Source organism: Ovis canadensis, chromosome X, assembly GCF_042477335.2.
Source record: "Ovis canadensis isolate MfBH-ARS-UI-01 breed Bighorn chromosome X, ARS-UI_OviCan_v2, whole genome shotgun sequence".
NCBI lineage: Eukaryota > Metazoa > Chordata > Mammalia > Artiodactyla > Bovidae > Ovis > Ovis canadensis.
The window spans coordinates 14,902,950-14,929,130 of NC_091727.1; the positions used below are offsets into that span (position 1 = coordinate 14,902,950).

Below are 26,181 nucleotides of genomic sequence, written 5' to 3' on the forward strand. Positions count from 1 at the left end.
CCTGTGTGTCTATGAATTATGACAAATAAATTATATTAAGTCCCATGCAGTAAAAGCAAGGATGGACTAAGTCTTCTGATATTTTCTCTTAGATGTTCAATTATCTACACTGCTTCTTGGATGTTATATTGAAATTTTTTTCATGTTCTTGGCCTATAATGCTTGCTTTTCCAGGCCAAAATTCTTTTTTTTTTTTTTGGCCATGCCTAGTGGCATGTGGGGTTTCCTTGGTAGCTCAGCTGGTAAAGAATCCACCTGCAATGCAAGAGACCCCAGTTCGATTCCTGGGTCAGGACGATCCCCTGGAAAAGGGATAGGCTACCTACTCCAGTGTTCTTGGGCTTCCCTGGTGGCTCAGATGGTAAAGAATCCACCTGCACTGCGGGATACCTGGGTTTGATCCCTGGGTTGGGAAGATCCCCTGGAGGAGGGCATGGCAACCCACTCCAATATTCTTGTCTGGAGAACCCTCATGGATAGAGGAGCCTGGTGGGCTACAGTCCATGGGGTCACAAAGAGTCAGACATGACTGGGTGACTGAACTGACTGATACTTTACTCAGAGTCCACTGATGTTAATGTTAATATCATCCCTCCACAACCCACCTTCACAGAAGCATCCAGAATAATGTTTGAGTGACACTGAGCACCGTAGCCCAACAAAGTGACACATAAACTTAACTATTACACCTTGTCACCCCAAATTTCTTGTCTCTCCCACAGTTCTCTGTTCTTGTCCCCAATCTTTCACTCCCTCCCAGAGTGCTTTCTTTCATCATCCTTTTCTATCAAATAATTATTTTTCTCCCACAATTCTTCCTTTACTTACAAAATTCCCCCATTGTCTCCCACACTTCTCCATTCTCTTCTATAATTATCCCTTTCTCTCACAATTTTCTGTTCTGTTCCACAATTCCCCATTTTCTCCTAAATTGGGCAATTCTTTCTCCTAAAAAGTGTTCATTCTCTCTCACAAGTCTCTGTTCTCTCATACAATTGTTTATTGTAGCAAGTAACTAAAAATCTTCTAATTCTATCTTTAAATGTGTATTTCTACCTGCCTATAAATTCTCTGAAGATGGAAAATCATACGTTTCAAATAATAGACTACATATTTCTCTCCTCTATATCAGCACTACTCAAAATGTGTCCTACCACCAGGTGCCAATTCTGACAGTTACCAGGATGAGAAGAGGAACTTGCCCCAGAAGGGAAAACAACTCATTCATTGCTTGCTTCATCAGTAAAGTCTTGCTATGAAGAATAGAAAATGTTATCCTAACTAAACATTGTCCTTAGTGACAGATCAGATTTACATTCTAGTTCAAGTTTCTTATCTCAGTTTGGACCAGTAACTAACAGTTCACTTACTGGTACCTGAGAAGCACTGCCTTTTTTCCACTTATAATCTAGTTCCTGGTGTGTAAATAAACAGTCACTCAATAGTTGATACATGGGCACTGAAGAGATAAAGAAATCGGTGAATCTTGAATAACATCGTTCATCCAGCAACATTGAAAGAGCATCCACAGATGTGCCAGGTACTGTGTTAAGTGTTGGGGATACAAAGTTGAATCAATTGGTCAAAGTCCCTGCTCTCATGGAATTTACATTTAATAAACAATCAACAAACAATCCAATATACAAACAGATATATATATATATATATAATTTCAAATAGTGAGATACAACATGAAGAAAATGAAACAAATAATGTGACAGAGAGGGAGAAGTTAGGCTGCTATTTAAAGTGTCTTTTGTAAACATCTCCTGGGAGACTCCTTGAAAGGCAGAACTTCAGTGCACATCCCGGAACCACTGAGAGTCTCCACTTTAATAAGATCTCCAGGTGAATCAAACACCCAGTACAGACTGAGAGGCTCTGGATATAACATCAGATATGGATGTTAAGAGAGACATCTCTAAAGAGATGGCATTTTAGCTGAACCCTGAAAGATGAGAAAAAGCCAGCCATGTGAATCTAGGCAAAGAATAGTCCAAACAATGGGAAAGGTGAAGGAAAATGTTCTGAGATAGGAGTGGACAGGGGAAGACCAGTGTGGATGGGACAGAGTTTGAGAGAGGGACCTTGAACTCTCTACTGTCAGGTATTTATCAAAAGCCCTAGAGAACTGTGGGTTTCCCTGGTGGCTCAGGCGGAAAAGAATCTGCCTGTGATGAAGGAGACCAGGGTTCGATCCCTGGTTCAGGAAGATCTCTTGAAGAAGGGAATGGCTACCCACTCCAGTATTCTTGCCTGGAGAATCCTATGGACAGAGGAGCCTGGCAGGCTACAGTCCATGGGGTTGCAAAGAGTCAGACCTGACTAAGCGACTAACACTACGTCTAGAGAACTGTAGATTTGGAGTGACTATACAAAAGCCCTGTTTCCACTGTTTCCCCATCTATTTGCCGTGAAGTGATAGGACTTTATTTTTGGGGGCTCCAAAATCACTGCAGATGGTGACCGCAGCCATGAAATTAAAAGACGCTTACTCCTTGGAAGGAAAGTTATGACCAAACTAGACAGCATATTAAAAAGCAGAGACATTACTTTACCAACAAAGGTCCATCTAGTCAAGGCAATGGTTTTTCCAGTAGTCATGTATGGATGTGAGAGTTGGACTATAAAGAAAGCTGAGAGCCAAAGAATTGATGCTTTCGAACTGTGGTGTTGGACAAGACTCTTGAGAGTCCCTTGGACAGCAAAGAGATCCAACCAGTCCATCCTAAAGGAAATCAGTCCTGGGTGTTCATTGGAAGGACTGATGTTGAAGCTGAAACTCCAACACTTTGGCCATCTGATGTGAAGAGCTTCTCATTTGAAAAGACCCTGATGCTGGGAAAGATTGAGGGTGGGAGGAGAAGGGGCCGACAGAAGATGAGATGGTTGGATGGCATCACCAACTCAATGGACATGAGTTTGGGTAAACTCCAGGAGTTGGTGATGGACAGGGAGGACTGGCATGCTGTGGTGCATGGGGTCAAAAGGAGTCAGACACGACTGAGTGACTGAACTGAACTGAACTGATACAAAAGCCCTGGATCAAGACCTCCTTTCTACAAATCAGGGACACCAGATAGGGTTTTGCATGCAGCCACTCACCCATTCTGCACCCATGATAGACATTGCTAATCAATCACAGAACTTCTTCCTTCTGAGCCTAGACAAAGCCACAAAAGTCAACACAGTTATCAAAGCAGCCACTACAAATGACTCCAAGTTGACATATGAGTTGAAACATATTTGCCATCCTGGGGAGAAATTATCAAACTGCTACCCTGAATTAAGTCAGACTATTAAGGGTCTGTATATTTGGATGAACAGAAAAGTTTTGATGGTTCATAGGATTGATTAATGCACTGTGCTTAGTGATTGTACCAACAGTTTACATTGAGGGGACCTGTGTTTAATTCTGTATTTCCCACTTAGGTCACTACATCATCTACACAGAGAAATGGGATTTCTTCCAGGACTAAAATTCAAGAAACACTGCATTTCTAAAAGAACAAAAGGTTGATTTTTATCTTATGAACATTGGAAGACCTTTAAATGATAGCTATTTCCTTGTTTCTATTGCCATTCATAAGCTTGGGGGGCAAATCTCTGATTGATCTTAAACAGCTATTTTGGATTTGATGGCCTATTCACTTAAAAGCTAATTTTATCATCAGCTGCATTATTCTCCTTCCATTAAGTTCCACTTTCCCTGGTTCCTTCAACTATTTCATTTATCCAATAATACCTATATTTTAGTAAACTACTTCAAATCATTTGTGGAAGGAGGTGAAGTATGACTAACTGTACAAAAATTGACTCGTTAATTTGTACAGCTTGTATTTGGACCAGTTTCTGTGAGTTGATTTTTAGGACAAAAAATGACAGTTGAAATATTTTATAAATGAGACAGAGTTTTCAGGGTCAGGGTGAGCTTAATGAAAGCGTTCAGTTGAAAAGTGTTCTTTTCTTTGTGTTCCTTCTAGCACAATACTGTGAACATTCCCACTATCTTCAAGCCAGAAATGCAGTGGAGGGTGGGAAGAGAACAAAAAGTAACCAAATATGCTATCATAAAATCTTTATTTGTTGGCATTTGAAGATATAGTGAAAGTCGCTCAGTCGTGTCTGACTCTTTGTGACCCCATGGACTATACAGTCCATGGAATTTTCCCAGCCAGAATACAGGAGTGGGTAGCCTTTCCCTTCTCCAGGGGATCTTCCCAGCCCAGGGATCGAACCTAGGTCTCCCACATTGCAGGTGGATTCTTTACCAGTTGAGCCACAAGGGAAGCCCTTGTATACTTGAAGATATACAAGTAGCAAATTTTACTGGTTAGAAGGGGAAATGTTATCTTTCTACACAAAAGGGTTTCAGTGAAGATTTACTGAGAATTTATCGTGTAAAGAAGTGTACTAAGTCCTATAAAAGTTTGCTTCTATATTTGCTCCCCCAAAATATTTCTATTAATCAAATCAGGAAGACCTGTGATTACCAAATCCTTTTCTACCTATCAATTTATTGCCACATCTTTTTCTCATCATTTCTTGTCATGTCCCAATCCAAGTTGGAACTACTTCATTCTGCAACTCCTTGAGGCTTGTCAGGGGAGCATGTTCTCAATAAATATGATTTGAATGAATGAATCAAACATTTCTGTATAGGGGTGGGGAAGCTTGTTATCACCTCTATATACTTTCCTTGTGGACCCAGAGTTGTAAATGGAGAGAATGAGGCTGGCAGAACAATCTCAACGCACTCAGAGTGGCAACCTGAGTTTCAGTCTAAATGTGATAATGTTTTGACAGGCCCTAGACAGCAAGAGCTCACTGGAGCCAGAGACACCAGGAAATACATGAGTTCTGCTTACTCCATTGATCTCCTAGCCTTTAAGGTCCCATGAGGGACTAGAAGGGGCTTCCCAAGTGGCGCTAGTGGTAAAGAACCTGTCTGCCAATGCAGGAGACATAAGAGATGCGGGTTCCATCCCTGGGTTAGGAAGATCTCCTGAAGAGGCCATGGCAACCCACTCCAGTATTCTTGCGTGGAGAATCACATGGACAGAGGAGCCTAGTGGGTTACGGTCCACAGGGTCACAAAGAGTCGGGTACTACTGATGCGACTTAGCAAGCATGCACAAGGGACTAGAAAGAACGTGGGTGACAGTTCTGGTTTAAAGAACGTGAAAACTGACTTCCAGTCTGGAGGACATGAAAACTGGGTCAAAAAAACTGGGGTAAAGTGGAAATGCAAACTAGAGGAAAGAATCACGGTTGCAAGATCTGTCCAGTGTTTGCGTTTCCCCGAATCACCTGTTCTCAGTATATCTAGTCTTGATGTTTGGAAATGAGAGAAACTTGAGAAAAGCAATTTTTTAGACGAGGCACTTAGGCCCGCCATCTGACTTCATGCGACAAAACTTTGCCAGAACCCAAGAGGGCTTCTCTAGACTCAAGGTGAGGGCCGCCCACACGACCTCGAATTCCCGCAACAAAGTCCTGCTCCAAGGCGGGAGCTTGAGCCGCTAAGCAGGGCTTGAGGGGCGGGACCAGAGCGGAATGCAGGGGCGTTACCAAGGTGGAGGGGGTGGGCCCAGGCGGAACTCAAGGTGGGGTCCTAAAGAAAAGGGAGTGGCTTTGGAGCGAGGAACATGGCCAGGCCAACCGGCAGGGACAGGATCGGCCTGGAGGGGCGCGGCTATCCCATATGGGGCGTGGCCTAGAGGGGTACGCGCTTGGTCAGGGCTGTGGGCGAGATGGAGGCGTGGCTACGATGGCCAAGCGCTCCTGCTGCGGGGACTAGAGCGAGCCGCACGGTTCGTTCTCTGGGGAAAGGCTCAGGTAAGGATGGGTAGCCACGTAGATTGGGGACTATACCGGAGGCAGGCCGGGTCTCAGAGCCTGGACAGCTGTTGGTCCTGCGAATAGTTGCCCGGGGACTGCGGAGGCCCGTAGGGCATCGCCCCCGCCCGTTCTCCTTGCCCAGGGACCTCTTCTACTGTGGGAGTCACCAACCAGATGGCTGCACCTCTTTTAGGATTATTTGCAGTCGACGGGTAAACAGCTGTCTCAGGGAACTTGTCGGGGCATAAGGGCAGTTACTTGGGAGGGAGTTTTGCTAGGGGTGGTTGGATGTGAATAACTCAAAAAGTCCAACCTGCTGTGAAATAGCTTGAAATTGGTATAAGGACTACAAATCTGAGACTGCAGTTCCGAAAACCGAGGCGCAGCAAACTAGGAATGACTTGGGTCTTCCCTGCATTCCCCGCCCCCCCCACCCCCACCAATATGTCCGGGTCTGAGAACGGAGTCATAGCCACCCCCAGGGCAGGGTATCTGCCTCACAGCTGTGTCACGTGGACAAATCTGAGCGTTCTCCATTCCACAATTCCCTTTTGCCTTTTTGTTTCGTGCCCCACCCCAGAACTGGAAGAGAACCTCCGCAGTACAAACATTGTTGATGTCTGTTTTGAGTCTTTGTGGCATTCAGTGTTAAAATTCAGTGTTAAATGCTACTGCCCTGAGGCTGGTGCCAACTTGTTAATATAAGTGCCCTCCCCTCTGGCGTATTTTCACTGGGAAACTGAGATATTTGAGAAGTTAATGTGTACACCTTAATGTGGACAGAACTTGTTCTCACCCAGCCACTGAAAACCACATTGCTTTCTGCTTCCCCTTCTTCCCCCTTTACTACTCATCTGGCCATCTTCACTCTGCTATGAAAAACCTTGCTGGAATATGCAAGGGAGTAGCTAGATTTCTCTGAGGGAAGCTGTCCCAGACCCTACCCCTCTCCTCCCTTGCACATCCTACAGAAGGATCACTGTTTTTGCACATTTGGAGGAATGGAAAACCTTTCAGCTATCTGGAGCTTTCTTCCTTTACTCAGACAATTTTTACATAGTAGCAGGACTAAAATTCACCAAAAGGTCAAGAGCAGCAGGATACCATTCTCTCTGTACACTCCTGCCTTGTTGTCCTAGGAGCAAGGCAAAAGGCTGTGACTGCTCACAGTCAGAACTCAATAAAGACTGAGTGACTTATGAGGAAATATGAGTATTTTGGAAATCTGATGGAAGGAGGGAAATGCATTTCATCTCATTGGCCACACTGGGGAAGTTAATTGCAGCACGCAAAACAGCTACTAGAAATGTATTCTGAAACCTTTGGCAATCCCAGATTGGGATCCTGCTATCAGAGAAGTGGGTGAGAAGAAACTCAGCTTTTTCAGTCAAAACATGGCAACATAACCCCTAATTTCCATGTCAGGGAACTGCAAAAGGCTTGCTTCCTTTGGAAATGAGGAGGTGAGAAATGGAAAAGTGAATCTGATGAGAATCAGGAATTTTTTTCAATGTAATTGTAACCTTTAGTCACAGTACCTTTTTCTTGCTGTTTTGCATGTATTATAAATTGCTTAATCAGGCAGAGTTCAAATTACTGTCGTTTAATACATGATTTATGAATAATTTTTTAAAGGCTTTCAGAATCTCTTTTTTTCCCTCACACATTTCCAAATCTGCAAAACAGATAAGGGATGTATCAGTAAGATCCAGGGACATACGTAAATAATTAGCAATAACAAAGGCTCTTCTGGGGCCCCTTCATCCCATGGTCCCATCTTTAAGGACACACATAAGTAAGGACAGATTTTCTGTGACACCCAGTAATGTCTGCTAGTAGTTTACTGTTACATATTATGGTTGATAATTAAACATTTGTGGTTTCACTAGCTTGGGCTTTATAAGACCCATGGGTAAATTTAAATAACCATCTCACCTCTCAATAAATTCTACCTTTTAATGTAACAGAGGGGATTGGCCTTTGGCTTTAGCATAAATAATCTCATGTATTGTTACAGGTATTGTAACTGAGCATTAGCTAAGTTTTCTTTGTATTTGGATTTCCCTGGAACCCTCCTTGCCCCTGACCTTTCATGCTCCCTTCCTTCCTTGATTGCATTTGACTTCCTTTTCTCTAGGCCTCCCTAATCACTCCATTTTGTTAGTCTCCCTCTAGACACCTGTTACCCCTGGGGGAGGGGATTTTGTTTCTCTTTCTAGCCTCACGTCTCCTGAGCAGCAGCGCTGCATTGCCAACTCTCCCTAGACCTTTGCTCTCGCCTGCCCCCGCCTCAGCACCTCAAATCCAGTAGGGTTAGCAATAAGAGCACCATCTTTCCCTTGCCCGCTGTGCCAGGTTCTGTTTCTCTGTTCAGGGATTCATCCTCGTTCTACCATGAGTTAGACTATTCTACCATATTCTCTCAGTTGAATTACTGGAATTTCATTTCAAACTCCACATACCCAAATCTGATCTATGGATTTCCCACCCAAACCCTTTTCCACACACAGCCTTCCCATCTCAGTTCATGGCAACTCCATCCTTGCAGTTGTTTAGGCCAAGAATCTGCCAGTCTCCCTTGACTGCTTTCTTTCACATCTTACAGGCTGTGTCCCCAAGATACGGCCAATGCCCAACCACTTCCCACCACATTCACTGCAGCATCCTTAGTTGCAGCCCTTAGATTATCCTGAATGGGGTCCCCGCTTCTTTCTTCCATTCTGGTCATTTTCCATTTTCCTGAATGACATTTTTTAAAAGTGTATCAGATTAAATTCCTCCTCTACTCCAAAAACTCTACTGTGTTCCCACAGTGGGGAACCTTTACAATGGCCTAGAAATCTGCTTAGCATTCATTACCTCTGGACCTCATCTCCTACTGCCTTACCTCTGCTTTGCTGCACTCCCGTCATATTGGCCTCCTCACTGTCCCCTGAATGTGCCAGACAAGCTCCCACCTCAGGGTTTTTGCACAGGCATTTTCCTCTGCCTGGAATAACCCTCCTCCTGAAAGCCGTATAAATAATTCTTTCACCTCCTTCTCAATAAGGTCTCTCCTGAGCAATTTCACCTTCTCAATAAGGTCTTTGCTCAAATTTCACCTTCTCAATAAGGTTTCTCCTGAGCAATTTATTTAAAACCCAACACCCCCTCCCCTGTGGCACTACAAATTCACCTTAGCCTGCTCTACTTTTCACTGAACATATTTTAGTTTAATTGTGCACAACATTGCTATTTATCATATTTGATTGATGTCCTCGTGAATGACAGAATAAGAGTGATGGATTGAATGGCTTTCCTGGCTCCCCTCTTTGCCCAGTCCCATCCATCCTGTGCCGAGCTGACAGAGTCATCAGAAACCATCAGTGCTTCATCCTGTACACAGGGAATAACATCTGAAAGTCACCTTGTCTCTTGGAAATTAATATTCCCTTAATTAATCTCAAATCTCTATCCAGCTCTACCTTCCACTGTGTTCCCTGAGTATCTGCTTAGCCAACACCTTGAAAAATATTCATAGAAGACTTGGGAGGATGGGAAGTTCTGATACACTTGGCTCTGTTACCAAAAAAAGGATTTGGGTTTTGTTTTTGTTTAAAAACACAAAAGGTAATCTTCAGAGTCAGTGTTCTTCAGTGAGATCAGCAGCATTCTTAGGGGACAGAGGTTCAGCTCTCCAGACTACTACATGCATTCCCCCCCACCCCACACCGAGTGGGCCCTGGGGAGACTACTGTGAGTGAGGGTGATGTTAGATAGTCTAGAGCTCGTTTCCCCCCAGCCCTAGACAGCCAGTCTCGAAGTGGACAGGAGACACTTCCTCTGGGCCATGTGTCATTAGCCTCAATGCTGTTCACAGACAGCACGACTGTAGCATGCAGGGCAGTCCCCCAATGGCCATGGCCCCAGCAGTCAGCCCCAGCCTGTGATGTCAGCTCACCCTGGCCTCGTGCTTTCCTGATTACTCTCTGTGGAGCTAGACCAAGGATCAGTTACCCAGACTTCTCCAGGTGCCATGCCAACAGGCCTCAGATTCCCCACCCAGCTCCACAGGCAGGGCCAAGTGTGTGCCCATTTTTCTGTACAATTCCCTCAGTCATCAGGCATGTCTGTGGCCTTGTCTTATCACAACCTTCCCTTTGAAGGACAAACCAGTATCTTACACTTGGCACTGTCTTCCTGGGCATTACCATCCAGATTGTAAGCAAGAAAGGAGTCCTTTTTCACATGTTTGCCCACCTCTTTTGACACTGAGATTGATTACTGAAGAAACCCAAAGCTTTTCCCATTTCAACTCAACCCCAGTCGTCCTCTCTGGCCTTGGCTCTTAAGCAGTCCATCCATCGCCTAAATGTCCTTATCATTCCTCCCCGGCCATCTCTCTGCCTTTGCCCCACCTGTTAAAACTGTCCCCTCTGACCCATGGTTCCAGATGATACCTGTTCCTGAAAGTTAAAGCCTCTACTCTCTATGTTCTCATTGAGTTAAGTCAGGGCTGTCATCAGATCTGACTCTGATTAAGAAGTATTTAATTATGCTAAGTGAAATAAGCCAGACTCAAGGAAAAAAATATTCTATGAGTCCACTGTAGAGTAGGCAAATACATAGAGACAGAAAGAATAGAGGTTCCTAGGGGCTATGACATGGGAAGGAATGGGGAGCTATTGTTTAATGGGTACAGAGCTTGTTTTTGAGGATGATGAAAAAGTTTTGGTGGTGATGGTTACACAACATTGTGAATGTATTTAATGCCACTGAACTGTATACTTTAAAAAGGTGAAAACAATAAATATGTATATTTTACTACAATGAAAAAGTAACTTAAAAAGAGAAGTTATTTGTTTAAATAGTTTTTCTTTGTAGATGGCAAGCTTGTGAGAATAAGGAGAAAACATAACTTTATTATCTTAACCCAGCACAGTGCTTTGCATGAGATAATCACTCATTATTGCTTCAATACAGGAATGGAAGTCAATGGAAAGAAGCACAGAATTAAGGCAAGATTTCCCCATATCTCTTAGCAATTCTGAAAGTTTACAAATTGATTTTATCAGAGAGAATCCTATTTAGTCGGAATTACTTCATGATACTGTCTTAAAAAGAAAATAATGACATTAAAAATCATCTAAAGCTGCTTTCTAGTTTCTTAATTTTTGTACTTATATCATGGGTAGCATTTTAGCAAATTCAATTTGAGTAATAATAATTTTCATTTATGTAATACTTAACAGGATTTTCTGGGCTTTTCTCAGACCTTACACTATTTGAAGTCACAGAAACTCTACTTCTTGTGCAGCGTTACTGAATGACTGTTTTTCCTGCTCCTCTGGTTCTGGATTCTTTCTTGCATAAATTGAAGGACGTACATTAAATCTTAATCTTTTTTGTTTTCTTTTCTTTTCGGCTGTGCTGTGTGGCATGCAAGATCTTAGTTACCTGATCAGGGATTGAACCTTAACCCACTGGTTAAGGAGCCTTAACCACTGGACTGCCAGGGAGCCTTAACCACTGGACTGCCAGGGAACTCCCTTCAGTCTTAATCTTAAACATTTCCGTTCATATACTCCTTTGACCCTGCTGACCCATGATTATAGATTATGCTGTTTCATGCTACTGCTGCTACTGCTGCTAAGTCACTTCAGTCGTGTCCAACTCTGTGCGACCCCAAAGATGAGAGCTCACCACGCTCCGCCATCCCTGGGATTCTCCAGGCAAGAATACTGGAGTGGGTTGCCATTTCCTTCTCCAATGCAGGAAAGTGAAAAGTGAAAGTGAAGTTGCTCAGTCGTATCCGACTCTTAGTGACCCCATGGACTGCAGCCTACCAGGCTCCTCCGTCCATGGGATTTTCCAGGCAAGAGTACTGGAGTGGAGTGCCATTGCCTTCTCCAGCTGTTTCATGCTAGACATAGTCTTATAAATTAGAAGCATAAAGTTCTGAACCTGAGTGCTAATCCAAGATTAGAGTGGAGATATCAAGAGAGAAATGAAGTGTTTACTTTAAGGGATAGGTAGGCACTGAGAAGGTATCTGGTTACTGTGCTTTTGTGCTGTTTTTAAGTTTGAAAAATTGATAGTTTACATATTCTGCCAATAAACTATTGCCAAGGGCTATTTCATATAGATTATTTTCATGGAGAACAAACTATGAATTTGGAGGATATTTTCCCTGGCTTCCCTGATAGCTCAGTTGGTAAAGAATCCGCCTGCAATGCAGGAAACCTGGGTTCAATCCCTGGGTTGGGAAGATCCCCTGGAGAAGGGAAGGGCTACCCACTCCAGTATTCTGGCCTGGACAATTCCATGGACAGTCTATGGGGTCACAAGAGTTGGACACAACTGAGTGACTTTCACTTTCACTTTCATGTGGAAAATAAAATCATGGATAAGTTTCTAAGATTTCTTGGATTTGTTTCAAATAATTCAGAGAGGGGAAGTGGTGGGTTGGGCACAAATAAAACTTGCTTAGCCACCAAGAGATAATTGTTGAAATGCAGTAGCAAGTACATAGGTAGTTTTATTACAGTATTTTCACTATTTCTATAAGTTTGAAGTTTTCCAAAATAAAAAAATTTTAAAAAGCAGAAATAGATTCTGAATTGATGTGGCAAATCATCCACTCTTTAACCTTGCTCAGTTAATTCGGTTAATGATATTTCAAATATTAAGATTTTTGAAAACAAGGTACTCGTTTGACTCAAGGCACTATCAAGATAATATCTTGAAATTTCATTATCAGTCTCTATTTGAAATTGTGTCAGACTTTGCATATCTTAAATAAGGTATATTTTTACATACCCACACCCTTAAAATATATATGCAAACATACACATAAAACTATGAACAAAAGTGATTTTAACTTAGTTTGAGAATATCAAATACCTTTGGCAATGCAGACACACTTTAGGTGTCACTGGCCTAAAGACCCTAGGTAGGGAGTTAGGCTTGCAGGAGAGGAGCCTCCCTGGGAGTCACGAGCTCCCTATCGGTCCCCTTTAATGTGGTGACCATGCACCTCCACTCCCTTAGTTCAGTGTGTTCACTGGCAAAGTGATGTGTACAACAGAGGGCATGGCCCCGGGCTGAAAGGCTGGCTTGTCACCATGCTGTGCTTCATGTTACAATACGGGTGTGGGCACATGGTTTGTGGGGAGCCAGTTATAGAGATTTGTCTGGAGCCCTCACTTGTGCTTTGCAGGGCAGTGACAGGAAGTTCTCTGTTCTCTGTGTCTTGCGCTCACTGGACATACCTTAGGTGTGATTTTCTCTCCTTTCCCTTGGGTGCAGCCTTGTCTCCTCCAGCTCGGAGCTAGCAGTGACAAGGGCAGCAGTACAGGCAGAAGGGCTAGTTCATGGCTAATTAATTGCAGTGAAGTATACGAACAGAGGGAGGATGAAATGAGAATGTGTCCCTCCTTGCTCAGCATCGCTTGTGGTCATGTGCTTTTTCTGTATCTAACGCTCTTCTTGGGGAAACACGGTATGAATGAATAAAGTGCAGGTCAGTAAGTGACGTGTCTTCCTGTCCCCTCAGTTTCCCTTTTGGTGCCTTTGCACCCCAGTCAAGGCCAAATTGCTGAGACGCCTCCTTTGGCAGGAGAAAGCAGACTCAGGAGGTACCAATACCTGCTGAGAACTGGCTTGGTATGTGTTTTCCTTCCCATATGATGTGCATTATTTTATTGAGGCAAAATTCACATAACATAAGATTAGGTATTTTATCTTTAATATTTTGGCCACAGTGCGTGGCCTGTGGGATCCCAGTTCCTAACCAGGGATTGAATCCAGGTCCCCTGCAGTGGAATGAGGAGTCTTAATCAGTGGATCACCAGGGAATTCCCCAAATTAGCCACTTTAAAATGTACAATTCAGAGGCATTTAGTACAGTCCCAATGTTATGTAACAACTACCTCTATCTGGTTCTAAAATAATTATATCACCCAAAAGAAAACCCCATACCGATTCACCAGTTATTCCCCGTTTCCCCCTCTGCTCAACCTGTTTTCTGTCTCTGTAGATTTCCCTATTCTGAGTATTTCATACGAATGAAATCATACCATATGTGATCTTTTGTGTCTGGCTTCTTTCACTTAGCACACTGTTTTCGAGGTTCAGCACATTATAGCATGTACAAGAACTTCATTCTTTTTTATGATCTACTTCATCTTTACTACCTCCCAGCACCCAACAGAGTGTTTAAGAGCAAAAAAAATGTTGAAACAAAAATGTTTACTGGCAGAATTCCCAAGCTGTGAGGTTAGGTTAGGTTCACATATTCAGGAAGGTTTCTCTTTTAGATCAGGCAGAACTTTGGGAGTCCTTCGGGTCTTACATGTAGGGATATGAGACCTACTTCTTTAAAGGACACACTAGCATTTAAAAGTGTTTCAAAAACTACCCATGAGTGTTTTGGGGGGATATATCTTTTTTTTTTTTTAAGCAGTCCAGATGCAGATTGATTTCTTTTTTTTTAAATTCAGGCTGCCTGGAGGAAACTTTAATCTTTGGTTTCTCCTAAATATCAGTACCATGCTGGACTATTAATCTGGATTTCAAGGAGTAAAATTTTGTTTCTAATTTAAGAAGCTGTATTGTTAACACTCTTTCATTTTGTGGATTAAGAGAGTCCTTTCTCTGAACCGCTAATATTTAGTAACCATAAGGTAAAGGCAAGGCGCCTGAGTCAGTCATCTGGACCTGCCAATAAGGTGAACAATGTGTTTGAAGAATAAGAGTGGATAAATGACTGACTCTCACTTGGCCTCCCATCCTATGTACTAATAATCTGAATGATGTTTTCCACATGATCGGGACCTCTGTTGTTTATGGCGTTGCCTCTTCTGTCCTGCCTCTAGGTTATTAGGTTTCTGCAAGCTACTGGAGAGCTGATCAAGATTTTAAGCTAAAGATGGTGGTGATGAGTTACCTGAGGGTCATTCTTCAAGCCTCTCCATGCAAGACACTGTGGAGAAGGCTCCAGATTCCGAGGTCCACGCCTGCAAGGCCTTGCAGCCTCTACACCTGCACTTACAAATCCCGGAACCGAGTCTGTGAGTACACGGCTGCCTGGACAGAGCAGAAGCCTGGTTGTCTCCTAAGAGTCACGTGTGTTGAGTGTGCAGCTCTGATGTCTGTGGCATTCCAGACTGGGATTAGATGCCTTGAGGAGAATACCCCATTATTTCCCTGTTTGTGAAAATATGGGAAGTTTTTCCCCTAACTTTATTGAGCTACAGCTGACCTAAGTCTGAGGTACACATCATGATGATGTAGTCTGGAACGTTCCATCTCTCATCAGAAATTGCAGAAGAGTTACTTGTAGCTGACCACCTGGCCCATGTGTGCTTCGCTGTGACCCCGCAGATCAGGGGAGGTGGCAGGCGGTCTTCCCTGACTCCACGGCACTGCTGCCGTGGGGGTGGCTCATTCCGTGCTGTCGGGGCTGGACTGTGCGCTGCAGATGTTGCATGGCATCCCTAACTGTCTCAAGACCTCCCTAAAGGTCCCCTGGAGGCAAAAGGACACTGGCACAGAACCCCTGGGATGATAGGAGAGGATAATGTGTGTGATGGTGGAGACATGAGTTTAATGCACTGGTTAAGTGTATCTGCCCAATAGTTATTTTCTATATTTTCCACCATTCACAGTGAATTCACACAGTTTTCCAATGTTGGTTTGCTTCCAGATTGTAGGTTTCTCAACTTTTCTTCCTTGGGTTTACTCTCTCTGACCTTATTTGCACATTAAAAAAGGAATTTATGAGAATGCCAGTCTAGCTAAATCCATTGCCTTGAAACTGCTTCATATATATATATTTTTATTCTAAGTTTATTTTGTTTCTTCCATCACTAACTGTGTTCTCATTAAACTGAACTGGCCTGAGTCATAATAAATTTCTGGTTGCTGGGTGTGGCTTCCTACCAGCAAGCCCACATCCTCCCCAGAATGGCTTCTTCTCAACACTGGTACTTTGCAGTCTAAGGCTAAAAATGGAAAAAAATTAGTCATATTTATCTAGTTACTAACAGAAAGGTTTTTTTTTTTTTTAACAGAAACTTGAAAGTTAAGGGTCTAATATTCAATATGCTCATGTCTTTAGAATACTTTGCTCCTAAGGAATTCCCTGGTAGTCAAGCAGTTAGGACTCCACACTTTCACTGATAAGGGCCCTGGTTTGATCCCTAGTTGGGGAAGCAAGATACCACAAGCCGAGTGGTGGGGCCAAAAAAAAAAAAAAAACCATAAAACAGTTTGCTCCTTTTGGTAACGACAAAAACAAAAAGTGGTAATGATGTAGGGATGAGGGGCTACCCTTGATTAATTTCCCATATCACATGTTCTTGTTTGTAGCTTACTAAGACAGACTGATGACAGTCATAATTTGGTTTTGCTTTAGACGCTTATACTGTCCCTTCTTGTTTCACCCAGAATAATATTTGGTCTTTGCTGCCCTGAGCCACTGAGCATGTCCTGGTCCCTTATCTGCTTAGCTGCCCTGAGCCACTGAGCATGTCCTGGTCCCTTATCTGCTTAGCTCTAAGGACGATACTCATTATTCCTAGAAACGCAGTACCTCAGCATAAGGTCCAGTGACCAAGAATGATCCAAAATCGTTGAGGGTTAGAAAAGATAATGTTCAAAGTCCTTAGCAAGCGTGTCCCACACAGTGAGAACTCAGTGCTGGCAGCTACCTCCAGTACCACAGTTGTCACGTCATCACCACCATCATCATGTCATATGCTCAGCAGCCCCCTCAGATGTCTGACCATTTTTAGGATCTGGGGAGCACAGCGAGGACTGACTGAGGAGGAGGGTGATGGCAGATTGAGAAGCAGCATTTCACTGGGGCCTGTGCCCCGTGCTCTACCTTCATTCCCCATCAGCCCCAGGGAATCACTGGTGTCAGCTCAAACTGCTATTTGCTGTGCTCTCAAGTTACAGACAGTAAATGTTGACAGTCCTAACCCTACGGACTGGTAATATGATAAAATAAAGATAAAAGCCTGCACCAATTACCCAAAATGAAAAAAATTAATTTCACTTCATGTATCACCTACTGAAATTGAGCCTAAATGCCTAGTCATGAGGAGCTGTCGTCACCATGAAGGCTATTAGTGCTTTTCTACATGAGGAGATACAAGAACTGGGCTCATAAAGTCGGCTCCTGAAAATACCTATCTGACGACCTGTACTGCCATGTTTTCCCTGAGCACAGAGGGCTACACTTCTGCTCTCAATCCTAATCTTTCAGGCGGTGTTGAAAATCAGCAGCTGTAGCAATACATAATTTAATTCTCGCAGAGATGGATGGCAAGTGCCCATGGCAAATGCCAGTCTGTAGCTGACAATAGCCACAAGTGCCTAGCACTTACCGTATCAGCCATTTTCATCATCAGAGAAAGTTCTAGTTTACAGTACTTATCTATTAATAACTGAACAGTGTTAGAAAACGGTTCTATTAGTGCTCCAATTAATTTTAAAGAACACCAATAAAGCCTGGAGAACAACAGTACTCAAAAGTTTGTTTTGCAATGTCTTCACAAAAATTTCTGTATTTCCCAGATAACAGAGGCTGGGATATCCAGAATGTGTTGTCTTCATTAACTTTCAAATAATCTTGAGAAACAACTAACCTATTAAGAGCCCTTTGGAATTACAGTAACAGCCTCAGGGGTCTCTGCAGCCATTGACAGTCGCTAAATCATGTCCCACTCTTTGCAACCCCATGGACTGCAGCCTGCCAGACTCCTCTGTGCTCCACTATCTCCCAGAGTTTGTTCAAAGTCATGTCCACTAACTTGGTGATGCCATCCAACAATCTCATCCTCTGTTGTCCCCTTCTCCTCCCACCTTCAATCTTTCCCAGCATCAGGGTCTTTTCCAATGAGTCAGCTCTCCGCATCAGGTGGCCAAAATATTGGAGCTTCAGTTTCAGCATCAGTCCTTCCAATGAATATTCAGGGTTGATTTCCTTTAGGATGGACTGGTTGGATCTCCTTGCAGTCCATGGGACTTTCAAGAGTCTTCTCCAGCACCACAACTCGAAAGCATCAATTGTTTGGTGCTCAGCTTTCTTTATGGTCCAACTCTCACATCCATACATGACTACTGGAAAAACCATAGCTTTGACTAGATGGACCTTTGTCAGCAAAGTGATGTCTCTCCTTTTGAATACGCTGTCTAGGTTTTTTCATAGCTTTTCTTCCAAGGAGCAAGTGTCTTTTAATTTCTTGGCAACAATCACTGTCTGCAGTGATTATGGAGTCCAGGAAAATAAAATCTGTCACTGTTTCCACTGTTTCCCCATCTATATGCCATGAAGTAGTGGGACCAGATGCCATGATTTTAGTTTTTTGAATATTGAGTTTTAAGCCAGCTTTTTCACTCTCCTCTCTCACCCTCATCAAGAGACTCTTTAGTTTCTCTGCACTTTCTGCCATAAGAGAAAGCTGCATATCTGAGGTTGCTGTTGTTTCTCCCGGCAATCTGGATTCCAGCTTGTGATTCCTCCAGCCTGGCATATCACATAATGTACTCTGCATAGAAGTTAAATAAGCATGGTGACAATATACAGCCTTGACTTACCCTTTTCCAATTTTGAACCAGTCGATTGTTCCATGTCTGGTTCTAACTGTTGCTTCTTGATCCACATACAAGTTTCTCAGGAGACAGGTAAGATATTCTGGTACTCCCATCTGTTTAAGAATTTTTCACAGTTTGTTGTGATCCACACAGTCAAAGGCTTTAGCATAGTCAACAAAGCAGAACTATATGTTTTTTCTGGAATTCCCTTGCTTTCTCTGTGATCCAACCAATGTTGGCAATTTGATCTCTGGTTCCTCTGCCTTTTCTAAATCCAGCTTGTACATCTGGTAGTTCTTGGTTCACATGCTGCTGAAACCTAGCTTGAAGGATTTTAAGCATGACCTTGCTAGCATATGAAATGACCACAATTGTATGGTAGTTTGAACATTCTTTGGCATTGCCCTTCTTTGGGATTGGAGAAAAACTGACCTCATCCAGTCCTGTGGCCACTGCTGATTTTTCCAAATTTGCTAACATATTGAGTGCAGCACTTTAACAGTATCATCTTTTAGAATTTTAAATAGCTCAGCTGGAATTCCATCACCTCCACTAGCATTGTTTGTAGTAATGCTTCCTAAGGCCCATTTGACTTCACCTCCAGGATGTCTGGCTGTAGGTGAGTGACCACACCATTATGGTTATCCAGGTCATTATGACCTTTCTTGTATAGTTCTGTGTATTCTTGCCACCTCTTCTTAATCTCTTCTGCTTCTGTTAGGTCTGTTCCATTTCTGTCCTTTATCATGCCCATCCTTGCATGAAATGGTCCCTTGATATCTCCAGTTTTCTTGAAGAGATCTGTAGTCTTTCCCATTCTATTGTTTTCCTCTATGTCTTTGCATTGTTCATTTAAAAAGGCGTTCTTATCTGTCCTTGCTATTCTCTGGAACTCTGCATTCAGTTGGATTTATCTTTCCCTTTCTTCCTTCTTGCTTTTTGCTTCTCTTCTTTTGTCTGCTATTTGTAAAGCCTCCTCAGACAACCACTTTGCCTTTTTGAATTTCTTTTTCTTTGCAGTGTTTTTGGTCACTGCCTCCTGTACAATGTTACAAACTTCTGTCCATAGTTCTTCAGGCACTCTGTCTGTCACATCTAATCCCTTGAATCTATTTGTCACCTCCACTGCATAATCATGAGGGATTTGATTTAGGTCCTACCTGAATGGCCCAGTGGTTTTCCCCACTTTCTTCAATTTAAGACTGAATTTTGCAATAAGGAGCTGATGATCTGAGCCACAGTTAGCTCCAGGTCTTGTTTTTGCTGACTGTATAGAGCTTCTCCATCTTCAGCTACAAAGAATATAATCAATTTGATTTTGGTATTGACTATTCAGTCATGCCCATATAGAGTCGTCTTGTGTGTTGTTGGAAAAGGGTGCTTGCTATGACCAGCATGTTCTCTTGACAAAACTCTGTTAGCCTGTGTCCTGCTTCATTTTGTACTCCAGGGCCAAACTTGCCTGTCATTCCAGGTATCTCTTGACTTCCTCCTTTTGTGTTCCAACCCCCTATGATGAAAAGGACATCTTTTTATGGTGTTAGTTCTAGAGAGTTTTGTAGGTCTTCATAGAACCAACCAACTTCAGCTTCTTTGCATTAGTGGTTGGGGCACAGACTTGGATTACTATGATGTTGAATGGTTTGCCTTGGACACGAACTGAGATGATTCTGCTGTTTTTGAGATTGCACCAAGTACTGCATTTCAGCTTCTTTTGTTGACTATAAGGGCTACTCCATTTCTTCTAAGGGATTCTTGCCTACTGTAGTAGATATAATGGTCATCTGAATTAAATTTGTGGATCCCTTTCATGGATCACAGCCTTGTCATGGCAAAGGGGCTTGCATAATTCAATGAAGCTATGAGCCATGCCATGCAAGGCCACTTAAGATGGATGGGTCATAGTGAAGAGTTCTGACAAAAGTAGTCCACTGGACGAGGAAATGGCAACCACTCCAATCTCTTGCCTAGAAAATCCCATGTACAGAATGAAAAGGCAAAAAATGTGACATTGGAGGGTGAGCTCCCCCAGGTCAGAAGGTATCCAGTATCTATTGGGGAAGAGCAGAGGGCAATTACTAATAGGTTCAGAAAGAATGAAGCAGCTGGGCCAAAGTGCAAATGATGCTCAGTTGTGAATGTGTCTTGTGGTGAAAGTCAAGACCAAAGCTGTAAAGAACAATATTGCATAGGAGCCTGGAATGTTAGGTCCATGAATCAAGGTAAATTGGAAGTGGTTAAGCAGGAGATGGCAAGAGTGAACATCGACACCTTAGGATTCAGTCAACTAAAATGGTTGGGAATGGGTGAATTTAATCTGCAGCTACAGCGCACTAACAAATAGCCCTAAACTGACCACCAGGAAGTGTGGGCCTTAGTCTGCTGTGGTGGTAATTGCGTGTGATGCTGTGGTTACCTGGGCTCAGCGTCAAAGTGCCTCTTACAGCCCTGATGCTCTAACAAGGCAGTTTGTGATTCTGTGACCATCCTCAACAAAGTCACATGGAGGGTCCCTATGTATCCTCTTACTGCAGTAGACCTAGGCCTGCTAGGATGGTGTTCAATTTGATGAGTAAACAGCACATCTCAAGAAAAAGGACAGTACAGGGCAAGGCACAGGAGAAAAGGTTAATGATGGTATAGAACAGTAATGTCCAGTAAATAAATGGAATATGAGCCACAAATATGAGCCATATAGACAATTCTATATTTTCCAATAACCACATTTTAAAAAGAACAAGTAGTATGTCAGTTACATCTCAATAAAACTGGGGGAAAAAAGAAAAAATAAATTTTATTCATTTGTGAAATTAATTATAATATATCAAATATATAGGTGAGATATAGTACAGAGGGGAAATTAATTTCACTAATATATTTTATTTAACCCAATATATCCAAAATATATCTTGTCTCTTTAAAATGAATATAAGAATTATAAATGAACTATTTTACATTCTTTGTTTTGTACTAAGTCTTCAAAGTCCCTAGGTGTTTTACAGCACATCTCAATTTTAACAAGTCATATGGGGTGAGTGGCTACCATATTAGACAGTGCAGGTTAAGAGAGCAACAGCAGGTGAAGGGATGCTTAATATAGTGTGGGTTTGTTAGGGAATGGGCTTTGACCGACCTTGAGAGCCTCGTAGGATTTTAAGAAATGAGAGAGAAACTGGCAGATGTGATCATCTGAACACAAGGGTTCTGGGGGTAAGCCTGCTTGCTTGGTTGGAGAGACTGTGAGGTAAGGGTAGAGAGACTTGGCATGACCTTGTCTGGTTTTCTCTATTCGTAACATAAGCATTCAGTGCCTCCTTTGTGCATGGCACCAACTTTGACCCTGGGCTGTATAAAAAGTGAAGGACACAGGCCCTTTGAGCAGATAAAGCAAATACACTTTATATGTGAAATGGTTGGTGCTAAATGGTGTGAGAATGAATGCAATATGAGTTCTGAAGAAGGAAAGATTAAAGTGACTGGAGAAGATGTCAAGACCAGTTTGGGAAGATGGAGTAGAGAGGGGTGAGACAGGAGGAGAAACAACTAAGCAGTGTGGTGTGAAGTGTGGGGCTGAGAGGCCTAAACTAGGCTGGTGGCCATGTCACGGGCAAGGCAAGAAGAGACAAACCTGAAGGAAGATTAAAGAAAAAATAGTGTGATGATCAGCAGGGTAATAGAAAACAAAGATAAAAAGGGAATGAGCCCTTCCCAATGGTGGCCTTTGTCTGCAGCTTGGTCCTGGACTGCAGAACACTGAGGGGGAGAACTCATTTTCCCTCTAGCCTTCTAGGGTCCTGGCTGAGGCCTCTGTAATAAGGCAGATTAACAGGAAGAAAACAAACAAAAAGGGTTTAATAACATGCATACCTCCTCGATAGCATGGGAGAGACCCAGGAAAGCAGGAATTCCTCCAGGTGGCCCTAGACCACCTCAATACCCACTCTAGCTACAGACAAAAGAGGCTGCTGAGACAGGGGTGTTATTGGAGATGACCAGGAAAAGCACGTTCAACAAGGGTAAGGCTGCTCTACAGATCTAAGTCCTGCATTCTCGACTGATGAGTTTTTGGTGACTTAGTCATCCTCCTCTTCCTGATACTGAGAGGGAGACACCCTTTCAAATGGAGCTTTCTGCTGGAAATGTAAATTTCCTTTACAAATTGGTAACTTCCACTCTGTTTCCAGAGCTTCTCCTATGTCTGTTGCTTCTCAAAATAATCCTTATACCAAAGAGATACATTTGGGGGTTGCATATTCGGTTCCCTTCCACTACCCCAAAATATGCCTCTTTGACATATGGATTATTTTGAGCTAATTATTTTGAGACACTGCAGACAAAGAAGCTCTGGAAACACAGTATAAATTACCAGGTTTTTTTGCACAATCCATTTACATTAGAAAGGGGGCCTGTACCTGGAAGACAACTGTTACTGGTTCACCTTTCTATAAACTTTGTTTAGGATGTATTTCCTCTTCTCACCTTCCTGTGAAATTCATTCCTCCCCTTTGAAGTCCCAGGTTGGTCCCAGCCCTTAGCTCATAATAGTATTTAAGCCACAATTTTCCAGATGCCTTTTCAGTTTTATATCCTTGTGGGGATTCCAGTAAGTAAGTAGGTAATTAATTTTTTTTTGTCCCTATAATCTGTCTTTTTATTATGGTGGGGGTGTGGGGGTCTCAGCTAAGGACCTAAAAGGCTGAGGGAAAGTTATTTTTACTCCCCTACAGTAGCATATTGTGCTACCCTTCATATGTATATAATTATGACTATGCCTATGTAATAAACGTGAGGGAAAAAGATCAGAGTGTTGTGATTAAAAAATAAGAGGGGATCATATTATATAGGAGAGTAGTGAGAGAAGATTTTACTGAGGAAGTGAAAAGCCCAATATCTAAATGTAATAGAAGCCAGCCATAAACTCAATGAGAGGAAATTAACTTCTGAGGAGCAGGAAGAGCAGGAACTGAGGGGCTAAGGCAAGAATAAGCTTCTCAAGGGCTAAAAGTGATGCCCCTCCCCCATCCCAGCCCAGGCTGGGGCCATAGGTAGTATAAGCACAAAGAAAAATCAAAGCCAGGACCAGTCATATAAACAAGAACTAAAGCCAAGCCAGGCACATGAGATCTAAGGGCTTTCATTAATGACACCTAATAGTGTGGTGTAGCCCCTTAAACCACGGTTGATAGAATCACTCTTGCTATTCATTTCATTTTCCCCACACAAGAAGAAACTGGAAACACAGGCTCCGTTGTCAGAGCATGTAATCATCTTCCTGCTTTGAGGCAAATTCTGAGCAACCATCAAGAAATCATTTTAATCTGTACTTTGTTAGAATGGAGGAAGAGGAAGAGAGACGAGAACAAAAATGTGACTTTATCATTGGCAAAACAAGCCTGGGCAAAAGCTGGCTTCTCTAAGGGGACAGTGACCAAGGCCTCCCTAATGGTGGGTGGAGGCGGGTGGAGGGGGTTGGGTTCCAAAAGGAGGAGGTGAGTGGGGGAAAGCTTGGAAGCTAAACTTGTGAATTGAAGGGCGTGAATTGATAGGAGTGTTATGACCATACCTGCATGCTTTGTGACCCCATGACTGTAGCCCGCCAGGCTCCTCCATCCATGGAATTCTCCAGGCAAGATAACTGGACTGGGTTACCATTTCCTACGCCAGGGGATCCTCCCAACCCAGGGATCAAACTGAGTCTCTCGTGTCTCCTGCATTGGCAGGTGGATTCTTTACTACTGTGCCACCTGGGAAGCCCGTTATGACCATAAAAGAGCCACTGAAGAACAGGCCTGGTTTCCTCAGGCTACTGTTTCTGTGGGTGAGGGAGAAGATTTTAGGCATTTCCTGAACAAAGTGGGGGCCAATTAAAGGTGAAACAGGGCATCGTCTTAGGCATCTGCTCATCATTCCTGTCTTCCCTAGTCTCCATGGGAGACAGACCCTCACCAGCTGGTTTTGAAGGGTGTGAATGCTCAAAGTCTCAGCCTCCCTCTGGGCATCTCAGGGGACATGTTGTCAGGTCTCTGCTGGCGGTCAGCTTTAAGACTGACTCAGGCCTGTTCTGGGGGTTTCTGAAAGCTTTAAAATACCAAACTAAACACTAATAAAATGTAGCTTTTTAACCTAACAATAGCATTTGGATAATCCATGCTCAGATTAAAGGGCATTTATCAAATTAGGAGCTACAGGGCACAATAAAGGGGGAGGAAGACATGGCTCCTGCCTGCAAAGAATCTGCATTCCAATCCAATAATAATATGATTATATGGTGCCAGTTCCCCCCAGTTTTCACTTTAGATTTCTGAAACAGAAAGTTCTCCTGCTCTCAAGTAAGTTCTTGTTCTTCAGAAGTTACTTTATTTATTTATTTTTTTTATCCTTTTGTTTTTTTTTTGTTTTTTTTTGTTTTTTTGTTTTTTTAGTTTTTTATTTTTTACATTTTAAAATCTTTAATTCTTACATGCATTCCCAAACATGAACCTCCCTCCCACCTCCCTCCCCATAACATCTTTCTGGGTCATCCCCATGCACCAGCCCCAAGCATGCTGCATCCTGCGTCAGACATAGACTGGCGATTCAATTCACATGATAGTATACATGTTAGAATGGCATTCTCCCAAATCATCCCACCCTCTCCCTCTCCCTCTGAGTCCAAAAGTCCGTTATACACATCTGTGTCTCTTTCCCTGTCTTGCATACAGGGTCGTCATTGCCATCTTCCTAAATTCCATATATATGTGTTAGTATACTGTATTGGTGTTTTTCTTTCTGGCTTACTTCACTCTGTATAATCGGCTCCAGTTTCATCCATCTCATCAGAACTGATTCAAATGAATTCTTTTTAACGGCTGAGTAATACTCCATTGTGTATATGTACCACAGCTTTCTTATCCATTCATCTGCTGATGGACATCTAGGTTGTTTCCATGTCCTGGCTATTATAAACAGTGCTGCGATGAACATTGGGGTACATGTGTCTCTTTCAATTCTGGTTTCCTCGGTGTGTATGCCCAGAAGTGGGATTGCTGGGTCATAAGGTAGTTCTATTTGCAATTTTTTAAGGAATCTCCACACTGTTCTCCATAGTGGCTGTACTAGTTTGCATTCCCACCAACAGTGTAGGAGGGTTCCCTTTTTTCCACACCCTCTCCAGCATTTATTGCTTGCAGATTTTTGGATCGCAGCCATTCTGACTGGTGTGAAGTGGTACCTCATTGTGGTTTTGATTTGCATTTCTCTAATAATGAGTGATGTTGAGCATCTTTTCATGTGTTTGTTAGCCATCCGTATGTCTTCTTTGGAGAAATGTCTATTTAGTTCTTTGGCCTATTTTTTGATAGGGTCGTTTATTTTTCTGGAGTTGAGCTGCAGAAGTTGCTTGTATATTTTTGAGATTAGTTGTTTGTCAGTTGCTTCATTAGCTATTATTTTCTCCCATTCAGAAGGCTGTCTTTTCACCTTGCTTATATTTTCCTTTGTTGTGCAGAAGCTTTTAATTTTAATTAGATCCCATTTGTTTATTTTTGCTTTTATTTCCAGCATTCTGGGAGGTGGATCATAGAGGATCCTGCTGTGATTTATGTCTGAGAGTGTTTTGCCTATGTTCAGAAGTTACTTTATACCGAGGGAGAAAACCCAAAACGTTGGGTTCAGACCTCTCTAGAGAAGAGATGATCTGCAGTATGTGAAAAGCTGAGCAGAAAAAAGGGAATACCCTGAGTTTGCCTATTGCTTTTGGCTCTAGACCAAGCTTTCTCA

At 42.7% G+C, this 26,181-nt stretch overlaps 1 protein-coding gene across 1 annotated transcript in view; it reads left to right on the forward strand.

Annotated features, from left to right (window-relative positions):
* The first annotated feature begins 5,616 nt into the window (after positions 1-5,616).
* CA5B (carbonic anhydrase 5B) overlaps positions 5,617-26,181 on the forward strand; it is a 32,510-nt gene continuing 11,945 nt past the window's right edge. The window contains exons 1-2 of the mRNA XM_070291359.1: positions 5,617-5,838; positions 14,697-14,891. Of these exons, the coding sequence (XP_070147460.1) occupies positions 14,750-14,891 (142 nt within the window). The 5' untranslated portion in view covers positions 5,617-5,838; positions 14,697-14,749. The remainder of the gene's footprint in view (positions 5,839-14,696; positions 14,892-26,181) is intronic.